This window comes from Eucalyptus grandis, chromosome 8, assembly GCF_016545825.1.
Source record: "Eucalyptus grandis isolate ANBG69807.140 chromosome 8, ASM1654582v1, whole genome shotgun sequence".
Taxonomy (NCBI): domain Eukaryota; kingdom Viridiplantae; phylum Streptophyta; class Magnoliopsida; order Myrtales; family Myrtaceae; genus Eucalyptus; species Eucalyptus grandis.
In genome coordinates, this window is record NC_052619.1 from 32640718 (window position 1) to 32665534 (window position 24817).

The 24817-nt window shown below is 37.6% G+C and overlaps 2 protein-coding genes across 2 annotated transcripts; one reads left to right on the forward strand and one right to left on the reverse strand.

Annotated features, from left to right (window-relative positions):
* Window positions 1-446: 446 nt before the first annotated feature.
* On the reverse strand, window positions 447-4486 carry LOC104416951 (L-type lectin-domain containing receptor kinase IX.1). The gene is made up of 2 exons (XM_010028283.2): window positions 4420-4486; window positions 447-2374 (listed from the first exon to the last, which is right to left on the reverse strand). Exons 1-2 carry the CDS (start codon window positions 4484-4486, stop codon window positions 447-449), a joined length of 1995 nt encoding a protein of 664 aa, XP_010026585.2.
* Window positions 4487-17746: 13260 nt separating this feature from the next.
* LOC104414102 (MADS-box transcription factor 27) lies at window positions 17747-23858 on the forward strand. The gene is made up of 7 exons (XM_010025121.3): window positions 17747-18039; window positions 21530-21608; window positions 22014-22075; window positions 23089-23188; window positions 23287-23328; window positions 23413-23496; window positions 23581-23858. Exons 1-7 carry the CDS (start codon window positions 17858-17860, stop codon window positions 23677-23679), a joined length of 648 nt encoding a protein of 215 aa, XP_010023423.2. The 5' UTR covers window positions 17747-17857; the 3' UTR covers window positions 23680-23858.
* Window positions 23859-24817: the final 959 nt, after the last annotated feature.

Below are 24817 nucleotides of genomic sequence, written 5' to 3' on the forward strand. Positions count from 1 at the left end.
GGTCAATTCTTTCATTATCAAGAACCACGTGCCAAATTAGCCGTCATTTGGCTGACAAGCCGAGAGATTAATTTAATACAGCAAGAGCTCATTACATCACCATAGTTTTCTCAGCATTATCACCTGAATTCTGAATTTAAGTACAAAACAACAATTTCATTCATAGTTCAAAAAAGGAAGCTGCATTAATTTTCTTAATTATGAAATGCAATGACGGTTTCCCACGGAGGAAGGGACGCTTCTACGCAGTCGCCGCCAGTTTTGGCATCAATTCCACATCTTCAAAACGAACCAAACATCTGGAATTCAGAACAAAAATTCACTTGAGTTATCAAACAAGAATTTACATAGATTCAAAACTTGGAAAAAAAAAAAACCACCAACACAAATTTCACTGTTGCGCTACGTAATCTCGTTCCCTCCTTTCCATAGTAAATCACCCCCGCTCAACGACCCTCTTCGATGCTATTAGTGATGAAAGGCTCGCCGGAACAAACGGACGGTGGCAACGGCGTGTTGTACACTGCGACCGGCAACTTATTAGGAAGAACCGGGACCGCAGCCTCGAAATTGAGGACTTGAATCACCTGCCTTACGGTGGGCCTCAGGCTCCGGTCGGGATGAGCACACCACAAGCCCACAACCAACAAGCGCTCCACTTGATTTTGGTCGAAATCCACTTGGAGTTTATCATCCATGGCCTCAATAACCTGACCTCTCCCGTAAAGGTCCCACACCCACCCCACCAAACTCACATGCGAGGATTGCTCCATCGGATCAACGGCTCTCCGTCCCGTAGCAATCTCGATGGCGACCACCCCGAAGCTGTACACATCAGACTCCTTGCTTGCCCGCCCTGTGCTCACGTACTCCGGAGCCAAGTACCCGAATGTGCCAGCCAGCCCAGTAGTCTGTGGCCCGAGCTCGTGGTCCATGAGGCGGGCCAGCCCAAAGTCTCCGAGCTTGACGTTGAACCCCGAGTCTAGCATCACGTTGCTCGACTTGATGTCCCGGTGCACCACGCACTGCTCCCACTCCTCATGGAGATAGAGGATCGCGGAGGCGAGCCCAACCGAAATCTTGAGCCGGGCAGCCCAACCTAGAATGCGCTTCTTGCCGAAGAGGTGCCTATCGAGGCTACCGTTCGGCATGAGCTCATAGACGAGCATGAACTCGTTCGCCTCGTGGCACCAACCTATAAGCTGCACCAAATTTCTGTGCCTCAAGCTGCTGATCACCTTCACCTCTGTGATGAATTCCTTCTTCCCTTGTTTTGAACCTCTCGATATCCGCTTCACCGCGACTGCCGCATCCAGCCCAACCAGATATCCCTTGTAGACCGCCCCGAACCCGCCCTGGCCCAGCTTCCTCTCCTCGTCAAAGTTGTTGGTAGCAGAAACGAGGTCCGCATACGTAAATCTCCGTGGCCCGGCGCCTCTCTCAAGCTCGCCGTTTATGGACATCAAGTTTGCCGTCTCCGATCCCTCGCTCCTCCTCTTCCTCCTCCTGAGGATTGCCGATATCACCACGATGCCGCAGAGTAGGACCCCAGGAGGAACTGCTACACCGACAACCAACTTGGTCCTTTTTGCATTTCTATGCTGTTCCTCGAATTCGAGATTTGAACTGAAGGACCAAGACTCAAGTTGGTGACGTTCCATGTAATAGCCAGTCGCGGCTGAGAAACCGATCATCACCTCCTCGGGCAAGACAGTGGTGAGATCAATCTGATACGAAATACTTGTGCTCTCGTTTGGGTTTGACGTGGTCTGGTAGCTCCAAGAAACGCTCAAGTTCTTGGTCGTGGAGTTGTACACAATCCATGCATCAGCGCTGTCGGCGCTGTGGAAGCTGGCGTTCCAAGGGGTGGTCACGACCGAGGCGATCGAGTTTATGTTGATCCCAACGTGCTCATATGGAGGATCCCAATCGGAATTGGCGCAGGGGTCAAACTCGACCGCGACAATTCGGTTCAAAGACGAGTCACTGTATGTGGTGTTGAACAGGCCTAAGAAGCCACCGACTGAATTGACTGGGATTTGGAACCCGACCGGGGCAAGGAAGAAGGCCAAGCCGGCCCCATACTCCAACGACCGGTTCCACGTGTCGATGGTGAAGGAGAAGCGAGTGGAGAAGTCGGTGAGTCTCCTGGTGGCGGAGTCCCAGAGCCGCAGCTTCTGTGTGTAAAATGCCCGGCCAACATGGCAGTAGTAAGTAGCACTAGTGAAGTCGACGGTCCCGGTCCCGCCATTCGGCCTCGCGTCACCTTCATAGACCATATTTGTGACCTTGCCGTCGAACCGAGAAATGTTGAAGGAAAGAGAATAGCTCGATCGAAGCGGCACGAAGAAGGACAAGAAGAGAAGCAAATGGCGCAACGAGAGCTTTGATTCCGAGTAGATGGCCATGGAGAGAGAGAGAACGTGAAAATTGAATTTTGAGACATCCAGTGACGATTATTTTATGTTGTCCATGGGTCTGAACAGAGTCAAGACCATAATGTAAAGAACACGCCGATCTTTCCAGACCGATCATCATCCCCAAGATAAACGGCGAAAATAACGACATTATAGGATTAAATACGATGTAGTCAAGGAGGGCAGAGCTCGATTTGTCCAAACCTAAGACGAGCTCAAACGGGGAGCTCGGATCTTTCCTCGTCCGAAACAAATTTAATTCAAAAGGGTCAATTGTTCAAGTGACATGGGGGATTGGGGAGACTTCAATAGAAAACTTGTTCATATGATATGATCGGCTCTATAATTCCAAATGCAACTTTGAGAATATATGCGATATTATAATATGTCTCGAATCTGAGCTCATAACGAAACAAATTTGAAATAAATTATTATTATTTCCGGATATCCAAATATTTGCTGTGGAAATTTAGATCTCGTTTGAGCTATGTTGGATGAGGATTACAAATAAAACAAGAATAGGAAAAATTGGGTGAGAGAAAGAATAAAAAAAAAAGATTTAGAAATATTTTTTTTTCCCTAATTCTCGTTGAAGTTACGTTCAAGAAAAGGAAGGTGCAAGAGTTGGACTCGTTGACCGGTTGACCGGTCTTGCATGGTTTCCTTTCAAATTCGTCGGTCATCGCGCACCGTCCTTTTTCTTGGGTATATACATGTAATTATTGGACAGCTAGATTTCTGAAGCCTTGAAGAAACGTCTTTTTTTCGTGAGATCTTGAAGCACCGCCTTTTACGCGAGTGCTTGGAAAGGAAGCCGTGTTTGATGCGAGAAAAGACTTGAAGCGCCCAAACTAGTGCTCGGGTAGTGTGGGCTATTTCCGTTGATTTTGTTAACGTAATTATATCCAAGAAAGATTAGTGTTTATAGCTGTAAAATCTTGTGAAAAGATTTGCGTGTAATTCGTTCGTGAGATTGAGAGATTATTTCGCCAGGAATTTCGGAGCTAAATACTGCTGCATTATTAGATATAATTAGGATTTAGACAAGTAACTCGAGTGTCTAATCTTTTTATATCGTTTGATTTATATTGAAATTCGTTACTGCTTTACCATGGACATAGGTTGCTACAATCAAATCATGTAAATTTGTGTCCAATTTATTTTTTTATTATGTCTATTTTATTATTTGATCGCTCGCTTTCCGCAAAAATTGATTGCATCAAGTCTTCAATTATTCAATGAAAGCTAGTGTCGTCATACAAATTAATAGTGAATTTGGCCACTTGAGTTCACACTTATTCCAATCTAGGTCACTAAACTATAATTTGTTTTGGGTTGATGTCTTGACTTCACGAAATATGTCGAAGTTGGGCATCTGATACTGAAGACCGATGTTCAGCACAACTTGACTGAATGGAGAACGTAACGGTCCAAACCCCAAATCGAATGAGAGAAATCTTCTGACATAATTCAGAAGAGCAACTGCTCTTTATGTCCATCCCCTTAAGTACCCTCTTGGGAAAGTGCAAAATGCCTTCCTTTCTTGTTTCTCGTAAGGACTTTTGTGCCTTCGTCATCACGCGACGTACGGTTGGCTGGGTCCGAAAAGTCCGCCTCTTTTCGGGGGCCAGCTGACATAAAATAAAAAGGAAAAAAGAAGTCAAAGAGCAAAGAGGAAAAAAGGTAAGCCTTCTTTAATTCCTTAATTTCGTTTAGTTAATGAGAGAGGAGAAGACGGAGTGTGTGGATAAGCAAGCAATACTAAGGTTCGATGGTAAGCATTCAAGGTAAGTTTCTAATCATATTTTTTTTTCCTTTTAATTTTTAATCTCTAGTAGAGCCAACTAAAAATTACAGATTTCATTTAGTCTTTGAGTGGAACTTCTCCGAACTCTCTTTCAAAAATGGGTAGCTATTGACATTTGATTTTTAGTCAATGCATCACAAAAAATAAAATCTCAAGGTTAGGATTGCTAATTGCAATGGAACTCATTTCTTGAGCAAAAAAAAAGTGTCACTTTCCATTTATTTTTCATTGGTCTTTCATTTGTAGATAATTTTCTAGCCATTTTCAATAAAAACCCTAAAAGTCAATTGACTTTGTTATCGAGAAACCTATTATTTCTATTTTCGGTACTTAAAATTCAATAATTAATGTTTTTGGGTTTGGCAATGCTTAATTTCTTAGTATTTATTTTTATGTTTTATCATAAAAGCCTTAAATGTGGAGGAGGGTCCAACAGTGTGAAATCCTCACCTCACCTAATGAGCGGGCCAAATCCACATTTTACCTAAGTGAACGGGCCGGGAGCTTTCTCTCTAGTCGACATTGTTGAAATTTGTGGGCTTTTTTCTTCAAGAAATCTTCAATCTTGCATATAGAGAATCTCCTTAAGAAACAAGACTAATCCTCCTCATCTAATTAATAAGTGACGATCACGCAAATTTTCTTAATGGAAAACCAATCCAATTTAAAAGTTTTGTTCAGCGGAAATGTGGAATAATGCACTATGAGAAACATGTACTTTTATAGGGAAAATGAAAAATGACATTACTATTAACACCCGATTTTTAGTCGACACGTCAAAAGATAAAAATCAAGACTTCGGTTTCGATTGCGACGGAGATCATTTCTCGACCAAAAAGTATTGTTTTTCATTTATTTATTTTGCATTGTGGCTTTTAAGTAATTTTTCATTTTCAAGAAAAACCCAAAAAGTCAAATGGTTGACTTTCGAGTTAAATTTTTTGTTAATCCTGTAACCAAAAATCATGCTCGGGTCATAAATTGGCTTTTCATCCAAAAAGATATCATTTAGTTTTAATTTCTTTTTTCTTAGATCAATTTCTCAAAATCTAAAAATTTGGCTAAAAAATCAAGCTTTTAGAGGTCATAACCTTTGACAAAAAAATTATAAAAGTAAAAAAGTCATGAAATACTTTTTTTTTTTAATGTCAACTTGATTTTAGGTTCTAAATCGATTAAAAATAAAATTACTTTTATTTTAGTCATAATTAGATATAGTTTATTTTACGACATTTGGTCTCGGGACTATTATAAATCCACTTGCGCATTCAATTTTCCGAATTACACATCAAAAGGTGAATTGCTATTTTAAGTCCTAATTAGGGGGTCAAAATCACTTATTCATAATTTACGAATGGATAATTTTTTTTCCACTTGTTTTCTTAAGAAGTCCGAATCCGAAGTTGATTTTGAGAAATTTTCATGAGAACTTCCCAATTTAAGGGACTTTACTCTCTTGAAGATAAGTTGACCCATTCAAAACTAGGATTCAATTGCATGAATTTAGATTCAATTTTAATATTAGATCTTGATTCATTTTTTTGCCTAAGTTTTATTACTTCAGTTCAAAGTCAATTTGGATACATTAGGTGATCCTACACATGGATAATTAGTTGAATAGGTTTATTGTAACATTAATTTAATTTAATTTTAATTAATTTACAATCTTAGCCAAGGAATTGCAAAATTATTCATTATGGCCTTCAAGGGTTGATCTCATGTACCCATGGTTTTGGTCCAATAATAAGCACTCAATTAGGTTAATAGAGAGTCCATAGATTATATTTATAGAGTTTATCAGCCTAATTGAATCAAATTTGGACAATTTTTCCTCAAAGCATGCAAATTTTCTTTTCAATTTGGTCTTTAAAGGATGAAATTGCATAAATTTTGAACCCAAAAGGCCACAAAATCATGAACCGGCAAGAATAGGCTAGAATCAATCAAGAACTAATCAAATTGGTGTGAACCGGCTTGACCAATCCAATTGATTGCCAGCGGGGTAGGTCGGTTCAACCCCTTGTCGGCCAGTTTCGGACTTTCAGCAACTAGTTCTAGAATCCTCTCTATGTCAATTTCACTCATACGCCCTCACTTTCTCACGATTTTGTAGATTGATTCTCAAATTTCATGAATTTGCAATTTGACCCCTAATTAGGCCCTTAAGTGCAATTCTCCTTTTAAACTCGAATTTTTGCAAATTGAACTCATCCAATCGGTTGCATGACACCTCTTAATGATGATTAACCCTTTAAAGACTTAATTTGGCCATTAGATCAATTTTTCAACCATCGGATCAAATTGATATTTGAAATCAACCGATTTGGAGTTAGCATAAATAGGTTTTTTCCCTTCAAATTGGAAGGGGGAATCTCATTTTCTTCAACTAACTCTCTCCCTAAACACAGCTTTCTCTCTTCTCTCTCTTTCTCACCCTCTCTCATTGACTCTCTTCTCTTGCTGTTCTTCTCCATGAGCCACCGTCACATTATGGCAAGCTTGCCATTGCCAATTAGCCCCCCGACGGCCTTGTTCTCTCTCTCTCTCTCTCTCTCTCCCTGATTCTCTAGGAGTTGAAGTTCCCTCTGACGGCCATTTGTTTCGCTTGAACTAATGAATTTTCTTCCAGTTGAAGGAACCGACGACCAAGCCAATTTTTAAGTTAATTGGCTTGATTAGCAATCTGGTGGTCCTGATCGATGGCTAATTGACCGCTAATCCTCCCTTAGCTACTCTTCAACATGTTTAAGGCCAGCGTTTCCTCTGGCAAGCCTCACGTCCTCCCATTCCACTCAATTGAAGTTCAAATTTAGTGATTGAATTGATGATCCTAATCTCATAAATTTGTGGCCATCGGCAGTTCTTGCTAGTTTCGCTTGCTGCCAGTCTCTACTTTAGTCAGTTCTTGACCTTGTCATGGTCAAGGAACCATTGATGGTAACCAAAACTCAGCCAATGACCTCAATTCCTTCTAGCCATCCTAAATCGATCCATCTTGGACTAGTTTCTATCGTGGCATTGAACTGACAGCCCAACCAACCTTAAGGTGGTTTGAAGTGTCATAATCTGTCTATTGGAGTTTAGATCGAGGTTCGACTAAGTTTCGGCAAGATAGATTCATTCGATCATGTCAAAATTGATAGAATTGTGCATAAGATAATAATCAAGAACTTAAATCCAATAAAGCAAGGTTAGAATAGCTAACCAGGGTTAGGATTCGCATTAGGAACTATACAAAATGCTTAGATATATTGTTGATAGGTTTGATCATTGGTTTGTTGAGGTTGAATGGAGATTGAAGATAATTTGTGGTTGATTATGTGATTTTAGTGCAAATCTATAATTTTCGTGTATCTATGACGTGGTTGCTATTTGGCCTAAAATGAGGTATTAGATGGCCTTATTTCGACTTGAGACCTCTAAAATTAGAAAGTACATTCCAAGATCTTTGATTTGATAGGTCACATAGCCCAAATAGTCAAATATTTGAACCTCGAAAAACGCATCGCAATCCGCTAGATTCTATAGATTTTTCAATAAGTTTTTTGTTGTTAGTCCACCTTTTAACTTTGCTATTTTTGTGTTAATTCTTATGATTGATTTTTGAGAAAATTTTATTCAAGGTATTTTTTCTAATCGTCTCATGTATGACATACTTTTTTTCTGGATTTTTTGGATAAGTTTTGGTAAGTCAAAATTGCTTAAATTTGAGTATAGGTTAATTTGCCCCACAATAATCTGAGGTGCATTTTGACAAAATTGAAACATACAGATGAATTCATTTAGCTTTAGGATCTTCATGAAGTGTGAAATATACATCATGTGCTTTCTATCGGTACATGATTTGTATGATTTCATTGCCATTTGGTATGTCAATAGCATGTGTAAACACATGAAGGTTCTGCTGTGATTAAGATGCTTAGTAATGCACACCTATTTTGCCATTTTTGTCATGATTTGTGTGCTCAAAATTAGATTTTGATGTCTTAGCAAAAAATATTTGCCAACATGCATTCAATATGCCAAATTTTTCACTAGATTTTTACATTTTCTTAGATAACCTAAATCGAACCTTTTCTGTTATGCTGAGATTAATTTAAGGTCTTGTCATGTGCACGTTTTCTCGTAGTCTCGTGCCAATGTGTTCTTGACTATTAAAGTGCGCATTACAAGTTTCCTATCCATTTGTGGTTCATCATGATTGAATGTCATTTGGTATGTAAAAATCATGTCATAATTGGACTAGTTGCACTTACAAATCTTGAATTATCTCATTATAGTCTTAAATCATCTTATATTGACATTGACCTACATGGCATTTTCACATGCCGACTTAGGATTAGATGTTTACCCTAATCACTTATCGCATCCAATTCTTGGTCGTGTGTGATTTTCACACCGATTGTGCATTGCATGAGTGATTTTGAGACTTCATAATGCATATTTGTATTATGGTTTCTTAACAACTGATGTGTATACTTTCACAAACCTCAACTTTAGAGTACTGAATTGACATCAAAAGGACTTGAACCCTTCTAGGTAGTCCTAAGGCACACTCAAATCTTTCAATTGCTATTGGTTTCATGCAAATTGTTCGTCATTAGACCCACTTTCTTTTCTTCTTCTTCTTCTTTTTCTAAACTAAATTAGAATTCTGACTTATGATTAAATTCGGAACCCTATTTTTACCCTTGTTTAGGCAGACATTTTCTATTTTTGTGGCAATTTTTCAATAGAGATTCTTGAGTTGGACCCTTAACAAATTCTGTTTGTTACCCTTTTACCTGTGTTATGGTGAAATTTCATAACTTTGATTTGGCATTATGATAGTTGAGGATTGGACAGTATTAAAAATGTCTATGATTCATATATTTATGCAAGCCTTAGGCTAGCCTTGATAATTAAATGTGTTCCACAACTAAGACATCACTTTATCTCAAAAACATTACTTTTCATTATCAATAATTTCAAATTCATCTTTAAAACATCATATGTACCCTTTATGCATAAAATCATGCCATTCATTAAAAACGCTCTTGTTTATGATTAGTAATCCGCTGAAAGTTCATTCACTTGGTTGATTGGTTGAAAAATAAAGCTTTAAAAACCTACCCATGTGTTTAATTCATGCCAATGCATGTGAATTCTAGATGTATGTTAAGTGTGATGCACAATACTGAGGAAAAATCTTGGGAAATCACCTAAAACATCTTTATAGATACTTACAAGTGTTATTGGCTATGCAAGAGCATAAATGATTAATAATAGTTATAAGTCATCAAATGAATTGGATAGGAGTTTAGAGGGACTTATGCAAGAATTGTAAAGGCCAACTCTGAGGCCCAAATTTGGTTGATTTTAAATCTTGCCTTGTTTGATTGATTAATTTTCATCTCATGTCATGCTTTTAACTATTTTGATGTTTATGAGTGTCTCTTTCTATTGTATGTACCTAGCTATAGTTCTTAGATTATAATTAGATTAGGATCCTGAAGACGGAGTTGACATGAAGATGGTGGAATGTCGATATCCATTCCAATCATAATTTTATACCATTTGTCCCCAACATATGTCTCGGGTTTTCCTCATTTGTATATATACCAAATGAGTTGCGGATTCTTTTTCTTTATTTACCTTTTATTGCTTTTAATTATTTTTTTTAAGAATTACATGATAGGTTTACCACTGTATTTGGTTGTTACTTACCATTTTATACTTTAAGTTCAATTGAGTGTCTTCTTTTTATCTTTTTAGGAATAGAATGGCATGAAAAATTCACGCATGATCACTTAGTTTAAGATAAACGATTATGAAAAGTTAAAAAGAAATGCATCAACATCTTATGTAACACGACATACTATTAGGTGCCGAAAAGGCACTAATAAAAATATTAGTGTAACCTAAGCCCCTAAACCTAGGTGTCTAGTTGCGTAGAAATCGAGAGACTACTCCCAACCATTGATTGGGTTTTCTAGCCGGCCTCCAAAAATGAGACTAATGGCAACTCCCGTATTATTTTTAGGTTATCTTAACCAACTAGATCGCTTAATAAACCCGTCGTGAAGTGTATGAACCTTAAGAAAAGGTTCATGGTTATGATTTAAAATACTAAAGATGGTGAGCTAAAAAAGATGAAGTGATGCCACATTTGGTGGATATACATTTTGAGAGGGCTATCATGATCGTAATAATATCCTTAAACTCACATTTACGTCTAGTTTCCTTTCGACTTTAAAACCTTCAATCAAGACGTGCCATGATGTTAGCGTAGGGTCATGACACCTTCTGTTGTCACGCGGGGTATGAGCTTGGGAGAGTTCATGATCATGACCAAGTGAACTCACAAGAGGTTCGCCCGAAAAGTAAGGTGATGACGCCTTTGTGGATGAGAACCGTAAGGGAACTCTCATGGTCAAGTACTTCTAAATCCAACCTTTCCCGCCTTCTTTTCCGCGAAGACCAATGGTAGAGAGATTGGGTCATGACAACTATGGATGCCACTTTAGTGCTATAACTTTACAATCAATCAATGAAGTGCCTTAACTTTTGGAAAAGAAACATTGAATTGAGTGACTTTGGCAATATATCTCCAATGACAAATCCTATGTGGATTAACTTATATAACATATTTGACGTAGCTTTCTTTAAAGAGATTTAAGATCAAAGTGAAAAATCAACCAAATGACATGGCTACTAGTTGAGTAAAGTGAGAAAGGCCATAGCTTATACAGTAAATTAGGACTGATGCCAGTGTGAAGAATCTTAGAATAGAAAAGTTGAGTAATTTATTATGTTTATGGGGAAGATTGTTGGCTTTTTTCCACCCATAGACAAAATCAATTATTGTTTATTTAATTTGGTGCAGTTGTGGGGCCCAATCGCTCAATTGGTTGTCTCTATGTCTTTTGCTCCTTGACATTTTCTTTTTCCAATATCGACATAAGTGATATCACTGCACTCGTTAATGTTTAATACGGTGGGGAGTTTATCATTGGTGATGACTGGAAATAACGATATTGGTAGAGTCAATATGAGTAGATTATTACATAAATAATACGATAGGGATATTGTGGAATAGCTTGTTTGTAAAAGAGAGAAATTGCATTGTAGGGTAGTTGGTAAGAGTTTAAAGGAAGATATAAGATTGTTTCAAGATGATTATGGTGCTAGGGAACTTGTTTACCCTTATCTTCATGGTTATAATGTTTATGTACTTTTTTAGTGTTATGGTGATGAAGATGAAGATGAGGATGTAGAGGTAGGTCATGGATATGATTTAGAGAAGGAAAAGTGAAGCAAATATTGAACAGAGTGCCCAAGTAGGTTATGGAGCTGGTTTAAACTAGTATTGAATAGAGACTAAAGAAAACTAAGGCCAGGCATAGAACTAGTACTAAAGAGAGACTTCAGCAAGTTAAGACAAGGAGTAGATCTGATAACTAAGATACACTTGATGAAAAGTGATTGGAGTACAATAAGGTTGGGAAGTTGCATTGTCCATCTATAAAGATGATGAACCTTTGGTGCATGTAAGTGATGATGATGATGATGATGAACTTGCATAGCCAAGAGAACAAGTTAGGAATATTAGTAAATGAGGAATGCACCACTTGAGGAACTAGATCAAGTTGTGAATAAGAGGGAACAAGAAGCTTTAGTGGCAAATGGTTATGACACGGAATATCACTAAAGTGATGATGATGAGAGTGTTACATGAGAGGATTAGAATTAAGATGATGAAGTAGTTCTATGTAGATCCAAAGGCTTAAAATCCCGTGGTTTCCATATTATCGAAAACTGATTAGAATTGTTATTATGAAGCACTCAATTGTTGAACAAAGCAAGGAATATGTCAGAGCAAAGTGTGCACAAGAGAATTCTCATGGAAGGTATATGAAGCACCAAGTAAGATTACTGGCTCATTCCACATCAAGTGATTCAAGGATGAACATAACTATGGTATTGTATTAGACAATAAAAGAGTAACTAGTGTGTGGTCAACTAATCACTTCTTCAATACCATCAAGATCATGTCAAAACTCAAGAGTCCTTAATTGAAATAATTAGTGAAGGAGCAACTAGGGATTAATGTGTTTGGAAATATATGCAAAAAGGCCAAGTACAACGTGATGAGTACATTGATAGAGATCGAAGAAAAAATGAGCATAGATTTAAAACTATGCTGGTGAATGTACACTTCAATATCCAGCAGTAGAGTTTATATAGAGGTTATTAAGATGCCACTCCCCAATACTGGGTCTATTGATAGGATATATTCCTGGTTTGATGCATGTAAAAAACACTTCTTGGCTGGCTATAGAAGAGTGACAAGATTAGATGGATGTTTCTCAAAAGATATATGCAGACAAAAAGTAGTGGCTACCTGAAGAAATAGACAACCTAGGAAGCTCTTACATAAAGTCTAAGAAATGACTACAAATGAGAGGTAGTAGCTGCCATTGGAAGAGATGGAAACAAAGAGCAAGTTCTTACATAAAGTTTAATGGGGCCGCCAAAGGGAGGTACTGGTTGTCTCATTTTCTTGCTCATGAGCGCATGATGTAACTCTGCTTCAAGCGAGCTATATTTTGCATTTGAAATTTTTTGTGATCTCTTCATCTGGTCAAGGAATAAGAATGTTGTGCGAAAGCATTTACACCTTCACAAAAACTCATGCCTAGGAAATGAAGCAACTAGGGGCGCGAAAACTCAATTGGGCATCTCGATTTTGGCCTCAAGACTCAAAGAGAGACCCATCTTTTTCTTTTTTTCCCTTTACTTTCTGTTTGCTAAGTCGCAGAGAGGATCCATCATCACTTGCCCAGAAAGTGCGATCCCCCTTCTTTTCCTTGGATGGCGGAAAACATATCAGTCACCACAGCACATCACGTGCTTCTCTCATTATTTTACGGCATGTTTGGCATCACCGCTTAGAAAGTAAACTCCTTTTTACAGCTCGGTGACTCAGCAAAGCAACATTCATGCATTGTTGGGATTATAAACTAAATGGAAGAACATCCACAGGATTACTTTTCCTTGGTCTTTGAGTTTCTATGATTTGCTGATGATTGACACCTGTCTGAGCTCGTTCCTAGAGGCATTAGAATTCCAATATCATGAGATCTTCCCCTTGAAATTGGAGTCTCCATGGTCCCATCAGGGTTTTCTCAAAAGTGAGAATCTTATTGGTTTAAGTAAATTATCGTCACATGGGTGTACCCAACAGGAAATGTTCATATTGGAGACAGCTATGAACGCTTTGCTATCATCTTTTCAATAAGATAAAGGGAAAACCATTAGAAGAATACTTAAGTTATACATGTATGTAACACACAATGATAAAAAGAAAATTATCACTAACAAGACATGATTTGTGATGAATGTATTCAGAGGTAATTGCCACAATCAACTGCTACACACATTAACTTTACCAAAAAAAAAAAAAAAACTGCTACACACATTAATAATTTGAAACGACATCTCAAACACGTTGGCTATCTACGGTTACTTGTGAATTTATCTTTTTTTCTATTATCATAATCCATCGGGGATAGTGTTTTCCCTTTGACAGTAGCCCCAAAACATCATGTTTAATTAAGAGGCGCCCAAACCAAGGCGATTGCTCAGCCCGTGTTTGGCTTGTGATCTGAAGAAGTGGAAAAAAAAAAAGACGCCAGGTCATCAGGTGTACGGCATGTCTGCGATTGGCTGATTTTGCTGAGAGGCGTGCGAAGTTCTTTTTCGATTGGTTAATTCCACTTTCGCGACCATCACGTGTGTCAGTCACTTGGGCGCTGACATATGTTTCTTGCTATATCGCTATCCGCGCTTTGAGGTGTGAGATTTTCAATTAAGAATGCGTAGTTCATAAAGACTCACAGAATATTTTATAAATATCTGGGTACTTGAATTTTTGCGCGCGTACCTCCGAATTATTAAGAAAATGATTGTAATTATAATCAAGAGTGTGACTACAAAAAATAACTTACGATGGAAGTATGACTTAGATATAGGTATCGACTCTTTATCGAATGCCTATCAAATGTAGGTCAATTAGCATAAACCAATAGATCCCATTGTAGCGAGAGTTTCGATGATCTGACGAAGCAAACGGCTGGTTTTTCACTGGCACAATACCATTGGGGTAAGGGAGAAAGAAATCTAGCTTGCAGCAATTAAATTATATGCGCTCTCAACTCTTTTATTTTTCAATTTTCCATTAGAGTTTTAAAATTTCCGTTTAATTAAGAACTTTTACATGTATGATATACTAAATGAAAACTCATAATGAAAATGAATGAATCAAAGCACATTTCCTTCTGCGTCTACCTAAATTATGATTTAAACTTATTTTACAAATTGGGTCGATAACATAAGTAAGTAGTGTGAACACCATTAAGGCAAAAGAAATTTGTATTTCAATATATTTTGTATTATAATTGATCTTATCCTATCATGTCAACTAGCAACACATGTCTATAGGAAATTTACTTCGACACAATCACTCTCGGTTAACTGTAAGTTATCCATTTATCTGCATAGTAACAACTCAAAGCAAGTGTTCGTAGATATGCATATGAATTGCTGGAAACAACATAAATTATTTTCCTAATCTCTTCGCTAAGCTACAAGGACCTGGTCATGTGATGTATTCTTCGACCACCGTGCTTTTGTTTCACTGGCAATTCTCGTCCAATCCGCGTTGCGGACACGATGGATCTCTTGGAATAGTCAATTAACAAGAAGATAGTCCGGATCGTGCATCAAAGGGTGAGCTTTGTGCGTTGCTTGATAGCTTCAAGTTCCGATCCGACAATCTCTTAAAAAGCGACGAAGAGATAAAGTGTGGGGTTGCAGGCCCCTCCTATTAAGTTTCGACACATGGCATGAATCTACTCCCGCCGAAATTGGCAGGGCCGCTCTATTTTAACTATTTAATATATGCCTTCATTTGATCTAACTCAAGCATCAATTGAATTTCTTTTTCATGATGTGTTGTCGCATCCCAAACGAATAGGAAGACGCTTATAAGTAATTAGCACATATCAATGGATTGCGATATATTTTGCGGATGATGAAGCATGTAGGGGAGTGTATCTCAATTTTGATTCCTGCATGCACTAATACGGTTGGCAATCTTCTTTTCGGAAATATCTTCCAGGTTTTCTTCCAACCCAGACACCTGAAGCATCCTACCTTGCCTTAGCTCAGCACCACTACAGCATGATATCACAGTTTTCTTACCACTCGCCATGACCACGGAGGGAATCTATTATAGTAACCGGTGACCCATGGCATCCCACCCTCGGATGGTGACTATGGACGTGGCAAATGACTCTCATTGAGGTCACTATAGCTACAACTACTATGGATTGAGGTCATCAATAATGTTGCCATCAATTTGAGGTCGCCTACACCATGATACCCTCGTCGAGGTCATCTTGCTAGTGCCCCACCGGGGGCGGGGGGGACGTAAGGGGGTTTTGAATTAAAACATAACCGCAATTTTCTATTAGACCTGGAGAGAGAGAGAGAGAGAGAGAGAGAGAGAGAGAGAGAGAGAGAGAGAGAGAGAGAGAGAGAGAGAGAGAGAGAGAGAGAGAGAGAGAGAGAGAGAGGGAGGGGTTCTAAATTAAAACATAACAAAATTTCCTATTAGACCTAGAGTTGGTCAAGGTACTATTGCGGCGACAAAAAATTATACATTAATTCCTTAATAATGCTATTTCCCAAGACAATCCACATCGAGTTTGGGAGGGATGATCTCGGTAATATTATCAATGATTCGAAGGTTATAGAGGCCACACTGCCGTTGGAATATGGCATTGGGTGGACTAGATTTGGGGTCAAAAAACCATAGATGACTTAGAGGTTTGAGTTTTTTGGGGTTTTTCACTTAGGGGTAATTTTGTCATTTGAGATGTATAACTTCAATTTTTATGTTTATTTTTTCGTCTGTCTCACTTTAACTTTCATTTCACTCTCAAACTTGAAGATGAAGATGAACCCTATCCTTTTGCAGAGCGTTGAAGATGAACCCCACACTTGAAATTAAACATCCCCACTCTAGCCCTCATTTAGAAAGTAAAGTATTGAACTCCCTATCTTCCCATTCCCATATAAGAAGGGTGGCCATTGGGGCAACTTTCAATAATTGTACGGCTTTGAATTTAAGTCCTAAAGAGTAGAGATCAGCTAGAAAATGGCATATGCTACTTTGGAAGAAAAGAAATCACATTATGCATACATGTCTTGTAAACATAATAACTTGACACGTTAGGTGGATCCTAGTGGATCCTTTAACATGTGTGGAATGATGAGATAGCTTTCAAAAGTATTCCATTGGAAACTTCCTCCTCCTTTCATCAGCTTCTAAGATTCATGTGAAACTTTTTACATCTATATAATTATTCTCTTTTGACAATATATATATATATATATATATATATATATATATATATATATATATATATATATTGTTACTCATTAAAGCATAAATTCTTTCTTACACTACCATTGTCTCTGACTGCTTGATCCAATGGCGGCCTCATCAACACCCCCCAAAAAAAAAAAAAAGCAACACCGCCTTAGCTGCCCAACTACCACCCCTCAATTGCGCACCATCTAGATCCTTCAAGCTCCCTTGGCAGCGGCATCAAGTTCCCCGCCGTTGTCACCATCAACTGACTCCTTATTTTTCCAAATCTAGGCAGATTTAGATCATCACTATTGGAGCTCGATTTGTACAACGCCTACCAAGATGCAATGGAGAGATAGAGATAGATAACGATAACGACGGGTAGACAAGCACGAAAGCTTATCAAAGAGCCAGTGAAGTGGAAAGATGATGCAAGAGAGAAGGGAGGGAGTGAGAGATGGTGATTGATGGAAAAATATGATATTAACTCACAAGACAACATGATGATAACCATTGAATCCGTAGGCCCCATGATGGGTTTCACAAGATCAATAAAAATGACCGTATACATAGACCGAGTTTATTAAGAACTTGTAATTATAGATAATGTTAGTGATTCTTAGGATGTGTGGCTTTTAAAAGAGAGTTAACATGTGGATGACACTAAAATATCAGGAAAGATGAAGTTTATATCACCAGAAAAAAAAAAAAAAATTATGCAGGCAGTTTTACCTACCTTTGATTTGAGAATTATAACTACTCTATCTCACAAATCGGTAGTGTATAAATTAAATATTCTATTACACTACTGGTATATATTATAATTACTCATAACATTAATAATAGATAACTAATCAATATTAGGTTGGAGTGAACTTCCACCAAGAAATGAAAAAAAACAGTCCTTTTCAAAATCAAGAGATGCGCACTTGCTAAAAGATTTCCTCGACTTTTTTTAACAAAGTGAATCTTCACATAACGGGTACAGTACAAAAGGTAAAGACTTTAAATACGCGATGCTGAGACGACTTAACGGTTGTTCAGCGAAATTTCTCTTCGGCTTTAGAGACTAAAGCTTTGTTTATCGTCTTCGTCATAGTTAAGCTACTCTCTCTCTCTCTCTCTCTCTCTCTCTCTCTCTCTCTCAAGTCATATCCCTGTACAAAAAGCACCATCACTCCACCACCCAAAAACCCTAGAACTCTAAGAGTGCAAATGGGCAGAGGAAAAATTGTGATCCGAAGGATCGACAACTCGACGAGCAGGCAAGTCACCTTCTCAAAGCGAAGGAAGGGCTTGATCAAGAAGGCCAAAGAGCTGGCTATTCTCTGTGATGCCCAAGTTGGGCTCGTCATCTTCTCCAGCACTGGAAAGTTGCATGAGTATTCTAGCACCAGGTCAGCCCCAACTCCGGTTCACGTTTGCATTTTCTTATTCCTTTCATTTTGTCAGAGTGAGAGAGAGAGACAGAGACAGAGACAGAGAGGGATATCAATTTTCTGCGCCAGATTTTCTTTTTCTCAAAGCTTCTGTGTGGTCATTGAATTTAAAAACTTCCCGTTTAGATCCTGCTGTAATTGTTTCTTTCTTATTGCCGTTTCTTTCCTGGATCTCCGCCGCCAAATTAATCTTTTTCATTTTTATTTTTTACAACATCGGTAACGATAATTTTCCACACACATGGTATTGGCAAGTAAATTATATCTTGAAGTGAACAAGGGAAGTGAAGCTTTGTTAGAGCTGTGGTGCCATTTAAAGAATCTCAATTCATAAAACTTAACTAAGAACAATATATATATGAATTATATTATCCTTAATATCATACTCAGCGCAGTTATTATGCTAACATGATAGAAAAATTCAACAGAAAGGATCAAACAAAGTTTTAGATTATCAAATGAAGGAAATAGATAACCACAGAGAAGACCCTTTATGTGCTATTTTATTAGACAGAATACAGTATCTTGCGATTGCGGTCTGCTATTTCATTTGTTTCTAGTTTATTGCCGCTTATAACTGACTTCTTTCCATGCACCTATCATTTTCTGGACCTCTGTTATCAACTACTGAAAGGGAAGTTTGAGTGATGTCCTTAACATGCAATTTGATAGTGAAGGTGAAATGGCCAATACTGGGCAGGTTGTGGCTGATGAGAGTGACTCTGTCTAGTATACGCATCTCATTGATACATGCTTATTTTGTGTCACTTGCACTTGTATGATAAGTATAACCATGTTTCATTAAAATCATTACCTTTTAAGTACTTTTACATGTGTATATGAAAATACTTGATAGGTTATTAAATCACATTACCTCATAAAAAAACAAAAACAAAAACAAAAACAAAAAAAAGAAAAAGAAAGGAAAGACTCTTTCTTGGTGAGCAAAGTAATGATCCCCAAACACTTAAAAGATCCATTAAGAAATGCCGATGAGGAAGTTTAAATTACCACATGGAGGATGGTCCGTGTGGATAGTATTACCCATCAGCAAGTGATAGGCAATACAAAATACTTTAATAGCTTGAAGTTATTTGCGTTGTTTCTCAAAGTAAAATATTCTAGGGAAGCATCGCCATGTTGTTTTCCAACCTTCAAAACTTGTCAAAATTAATTCTCTTGCTAGAGATTCTTTTTCTGAATCCATAGTTTTGGATCAGTGGTTAAAGAATGAATTTGGTGTGTGAATTAGACGTATGATACATGTTCGATTCCCTGTGCCACATAGATTGAGTAAATAATTTTATTTTAGATTATCACTCACATGGCCTTTGGCTTATGTCTTACCCAATTAACCAAGTTAGTATAGTAACACATGTATTCGGAATTTAGCTATCTAAAGTGGGTTTTTTTGTCATAAAAAACAAAATTTGACCTCCTTGGTTTTCCTAACTCAACCATTGATGCTTCCAACTTTCGCAAGCGTGCCTATCATGACAGTCCCATTAAAGTAATTACATTATATGCAACAATGGCATCCTTATTTTCATCTTGGATACATAAAGAGAAACCTAGGACTAGTCTTACAAAAACGTAGGTAACTTTTAATTCTCCTAGCCACTACTTTGACTCACTATTGAATAGGCAAAATATTTACACGGTTTATGTAAATTCTTCCGATTCAAGTGACACCAACAAGTCGATGTCATGTTGATTGTACGTAGTTCTCAATGTACTGGGAGGTTATTAGTATCGAGTGCCTATCTTAACTCTTAAATATTAAGTGGCTTGATAAAAGTTACTTTTGTTATTACTAGTAAAGCCATCAATGGTAGTTACAAATATCAATATCCAAATGTGCATTATGTCAAAGCTAGCGTCTTTTATAACTTTTTTGCAATGGGAATGTGAAAATTTGTGTTAAAATGTCATCAATAAATGGTAGGAGGATTAAAATTGTTATTAAAACAAAGTATAGGGACTAAATTTGAACATTCCGAAAGGTATAGGAACTTAAATGTAATTTCCATCAGGGATATGTACAAGTCGGACTCACGTGTCAGTGTAGCCGGTGCTGACTAAATGATTTCTCACAATTTTTTTAAAAGAATTCACCTATAGGACTTAAGTTGCCACCGGATGATAGTATGAGGGTTGGGGTTATAACCGAAGTACAAGAACCAAACCTGAATTTTCACAATGTTACAGGCAGCAAAAGTGTAATTTCCCCTAGTTGTTATTAAGTTCCAAACTACTAATTAAGAAAAGGAGTCAATTGATTGTCACATACACAATAACCCATTTTGAGTTAATAAATTGCAAACAACATGGAAACCCCAGCGTATCAAGCGATAAAGAACATGGAATACAAGCAAACAATTTTCCTCGAGGCCTTATAATCTTCAATCTTCTTCCACAAACCAGTTTCTTCTGTTTAACGCAGTTCTATCCAGCTAATTAATCTCATGTACAAGTGCTTAGAGCTCTTGCTGGATACACATTGCATTATCAATCTGCCGTTTGACCAGCGGAAAAAGAAAAAAGAAAAAAGAAATAGAAATAGCCTCTTGAAATGGATTATGACTGTCGATATTCCCAAGTGTGGTATAATAGACCATACAGAGGTGAACTAGAGCTTACTGATTGCCAAAATCTATTGCCTTTTCCCATTATTCTCTTTTTCTAAGGAGTACGAGTTCAATAAAAATTCAATGTGCCAAAAATGGAGGTTGAACTCGTCATCTTATTGTCTTTGGATCTTCGAAGCTCAAGCATTAGCTACCTTCATGACCTTGCCCTGATCTAGCTCTTCAATCTACACCCTTCCCTTATGTGCAACCAACTTTTGGATCACGAATTTATGGTCCCTCATTAGTTATATTTCACATGTAGTGGCGTCATAGTTGGCTCTTGATTATACTAGAAGTTATCACTACATCATGTGGACAAAAAGATCGAATTCAGTAATAAGTAAAAATGACAATATTGCAAGGGTCGTTCCACTTGTAAACCAATTTCAGTAAGCCTAAGCAATATAGGCGGCATCACTAGTTATTCCTTATTAGTAATATAGTTTTAGTAGTGCATGCACAACTACATAGAGATCATATTTTGTTGAACTTATTCAGTTTTATCGTTCTAGGGGTAAGATGAAAGCCGTCATATGCAAAACTATCGGCCAAAAACTTCTATAATGACGATAGTGTCCATAATTTTCCATTGTAGTGAGGATTGAGGAAGTGTTAGGACAATATTGGCTCTTGTCAAAAAGTGAGACAAAAGAATGGGTTAAGCAAAGAAAAAAGTGGGTTGGTTACGCAGTAAATAGATATTATAGATGCAAGGGTAATTTTGAAAAGGAAAATGCGAGGCGAATGAACCTTTTGACTTAAGTACCTTTTTTTTAATATATGAAATACGGTTTTTTCATGGTTATGTTTTGCATTAGCATGAAGTCAGTTTTCGAAAGATATCAGACAACAAAAGAAGAACATCAGCAGCCTCTCAATCCGTTATCCGATCTCAAGGTATTACACTCTACTCCTTAAGATCCTAGACGGTTTCTACGCTCATCAAAGATTATATCTTGACCTGGTCTTTTTCTTAATCAGAATGTTGGTCTTTTTCCTTCACTAACATGCTTTGTCCTCCATCGACGTGACATCTCAAACATATGATGCGAACACTAGACAAGATATGAATACAAAGATTGGCATTGTTTTATCATCCATCAATCTTGATTAAGTTACATAAAAATTGCACGACAGCAAGATATTCCTCCATGATAATCTAAGGTTCTTTTGAAGTAAGCATGACTTTCTGTTTAGAATTTAAGCGTCAGTTAAAAAGGAAATAGAAAATAAAATAGGGGAGCATGTTAAGCTTGAATGGAGAGCGACGGTGACCCCGTCTCTTGCTCTTCCTATGTGCAGTTTTGGCAAAGGGAGGCGGCAATCTTAAGGCAAGAATTGAAGAGTCTACGTGAAACCCACAGGTAACAATTTTCTCCTAATGCAGTACTTTGTGGTTCTTGAGGTCATATCGCTCGTATGCGATGTTCGTCAAGTTTTTCCTGGAATAGATGCATAAAGAACTGTCCCTATCGCTAGATTCTCCTTATATATCTGTCCTCTTTTAGACCTTGATTCCACGTTAATTTGTTCTATATGACATCCTAGCACTCTACCGTTTAACATATGTGTCGGGTTTAATATAAGTCTCTTATCTCACATCATCTAGACGTGGTTGTGTTGGCAGACAAGTCTCATGCAATGTCATAATAGTACGGCATGTTTTCAAACCAAGCGTGTGTAATCCCACTAGAGATGAGCCCGCGATGGGCTGCCCTCAATAATTTATCAGGAACGGGGATATCGGGTTTCAGATATTGCCTGATCCCATGTCGCCCACGTAGGACTTACTAAACCAAACCATGAGTCAAGCACAAGCTAGAATTAGCCCTATGCATTTAAAGTTGTGCAGACGTAAATGAGTCGTGAACAAAGCGGATAATATCATGCGGGGGACTGGTCTAGGTGGAGCTGTCTAAAATGGGAAAGAGATCGGTCACCACGATGGGAGTCTCTATCAAGCAAAACATTCCCGGCCTATGTAATGAATTGAATTGTTATTTCAAAGTACCGTTGGTGGAGAGAGCTTTCTTCTTAATTGATTATTATTACCTCGATTTTGGATAGTGAAATGGCATGTTGGCATAAGCAACAGATGAACGGTGTTGATGCCAGTTGTGATGAAAGGTTTGCTCGCTGCTAGAAGTTCCAAGAAAAATCTTCATTTGATCAATTAACTGAATTTTAGCAAGACAGATTTATGGCCCTCGTCAGTTTTGGAATCATCAGGAGCTTAGTTGGGTATTTCATGGGTTTGTACTTTACCTAATATATTGTTGTACAAGAAAGGTGTGCGCATATATATAAGGCATTTTTCAATTGGAAATTGCACACATCTCTAAAATCTTAACTAATATTGTACGTTGTGTTGAGTTAGGAAGTTGATGGGAGAGCAACTCAGCGGACTAAACGTAAAGGACCTACATAATTTAGAAAACCAGTTGGAGATGAGTTTGCGTGGTGTCCGAGTTAATAAGGTTAGAAAGGCTACTCTTGCCTACATAGCCATTAACCCTAAAATTCAATGGTCAACTTTTTACACTAACAAAGAGCTTTTGAACATCTTAAATTGCAGGAGCAGATTTTGAACGACGAAATACGAGAATTGAGTCGAAAGGTAGTTTTGAGATCGAACCCATTTAGCTGTTCAGGTGATTTGTAAATTCTCGCTATGAAGCATAACATTGGTTTGAAATCGTAGGGAAGCATGATTCATCAAGAAAATGTGGAACTATGTAGGAAGGCGAACCTTGTTCGCCAGGAGAACATGGAGTTACTAAAAAAGGTAATGGTGTTCGTCATAGAAATTTTTCTCATTTTTGTCGAAACATGTGGTGTATACACTTCGAGAACTAAAGCACGATGACAGGTTTATGGGACGTCAAACGTGAATTCGTCAAATGAAAATGGGTTTTATCCGTATGAGCTTCGCACAGCAGAAGATCCGCACGTGGCCATTCATCTGTAGAAGGTCAACCCGAGAGATTTTATATAAGCAATACCAGAGTAATTAATGAGCTGGGGTAGCATGTATTATGAGTCGTCCATACGCTTGTTTCGAGGATGATGTCGTTTCTTTTTGTCTTCACTTATGTTTACCTACGAAGGCTATGGCACTGAATGGCAATGAGAAGCTATTGCTACTAAGAATGACAGATCGGTACGTCAAGCAATGCTTCAGAATCAAATTCATCACAATAAGAGTGACAAGCGTTAGAACTGCTTGTGATTTATACGATTCTGTCTGACCGATCCGAAAATATTCCCAGGAATTTATCAGCAACATAAAAAAATTTGTAATTTTTAATTCACCAAAAAAAAGTAGACGAACTTTTGCACGAGGGATAAAAACAACCGTGGTTAAAATTTCCGTCCATATAGGTTATCATAGCATTTGAAGTGGCTAATAACACTAACAAGTACAATAACCATGTTAACAAAGCGAAATGACGCCATTTCTAGTTACTCAAAAACAAAGTCACACTTGAGTCTTCTAAATCAAGGACTTGTCTATTTTAGCGGGAAAAAAAAGGAAAAGAATAAGCAGCCCAAATTGAAATTGAAAGAGTTAGGGTTAAAGCACATAATATGGCCATACACTTAATGAAAGGATTATTTATTTTTATTTTTTTTGTTTGAAAACTTAATGAAAGGATTTGATTGAGCAAATTTATAAAAGTTTTGGGGATTAAATGGAACAAAAAAAAAAAAAAAAAAAAAAAAAAAAGCTCATGAACTACATTGAACATTAAAAGAAGTTTCAAAGAGTCATTACCCCAATTCTTTTTCAAAGTGATATTGAAACAAAAGTTAGTGGGCATTTCATTTTCAAATTTTAATAACAAACTTTCAGATCTACATACAAAGTTTTCTCAACTTTTCATGATGTATTCTTTAGACAGTGTGGCATATTTATTTGAGTTAAGTACAATTTTGAAACATTAACTCTTACCATCAAATGTAAAATTGGATCTTGAAACTTCCTATGCGACTCAATTCTCTAAGTTGTCTTTCAACACAGTCGCAAAAGGATTGTTCATAAAGGAGATTGGCTTTGGTTGCTATCTACACGAAGTACATATCGTTATTCCAAAGGGGACAATGAA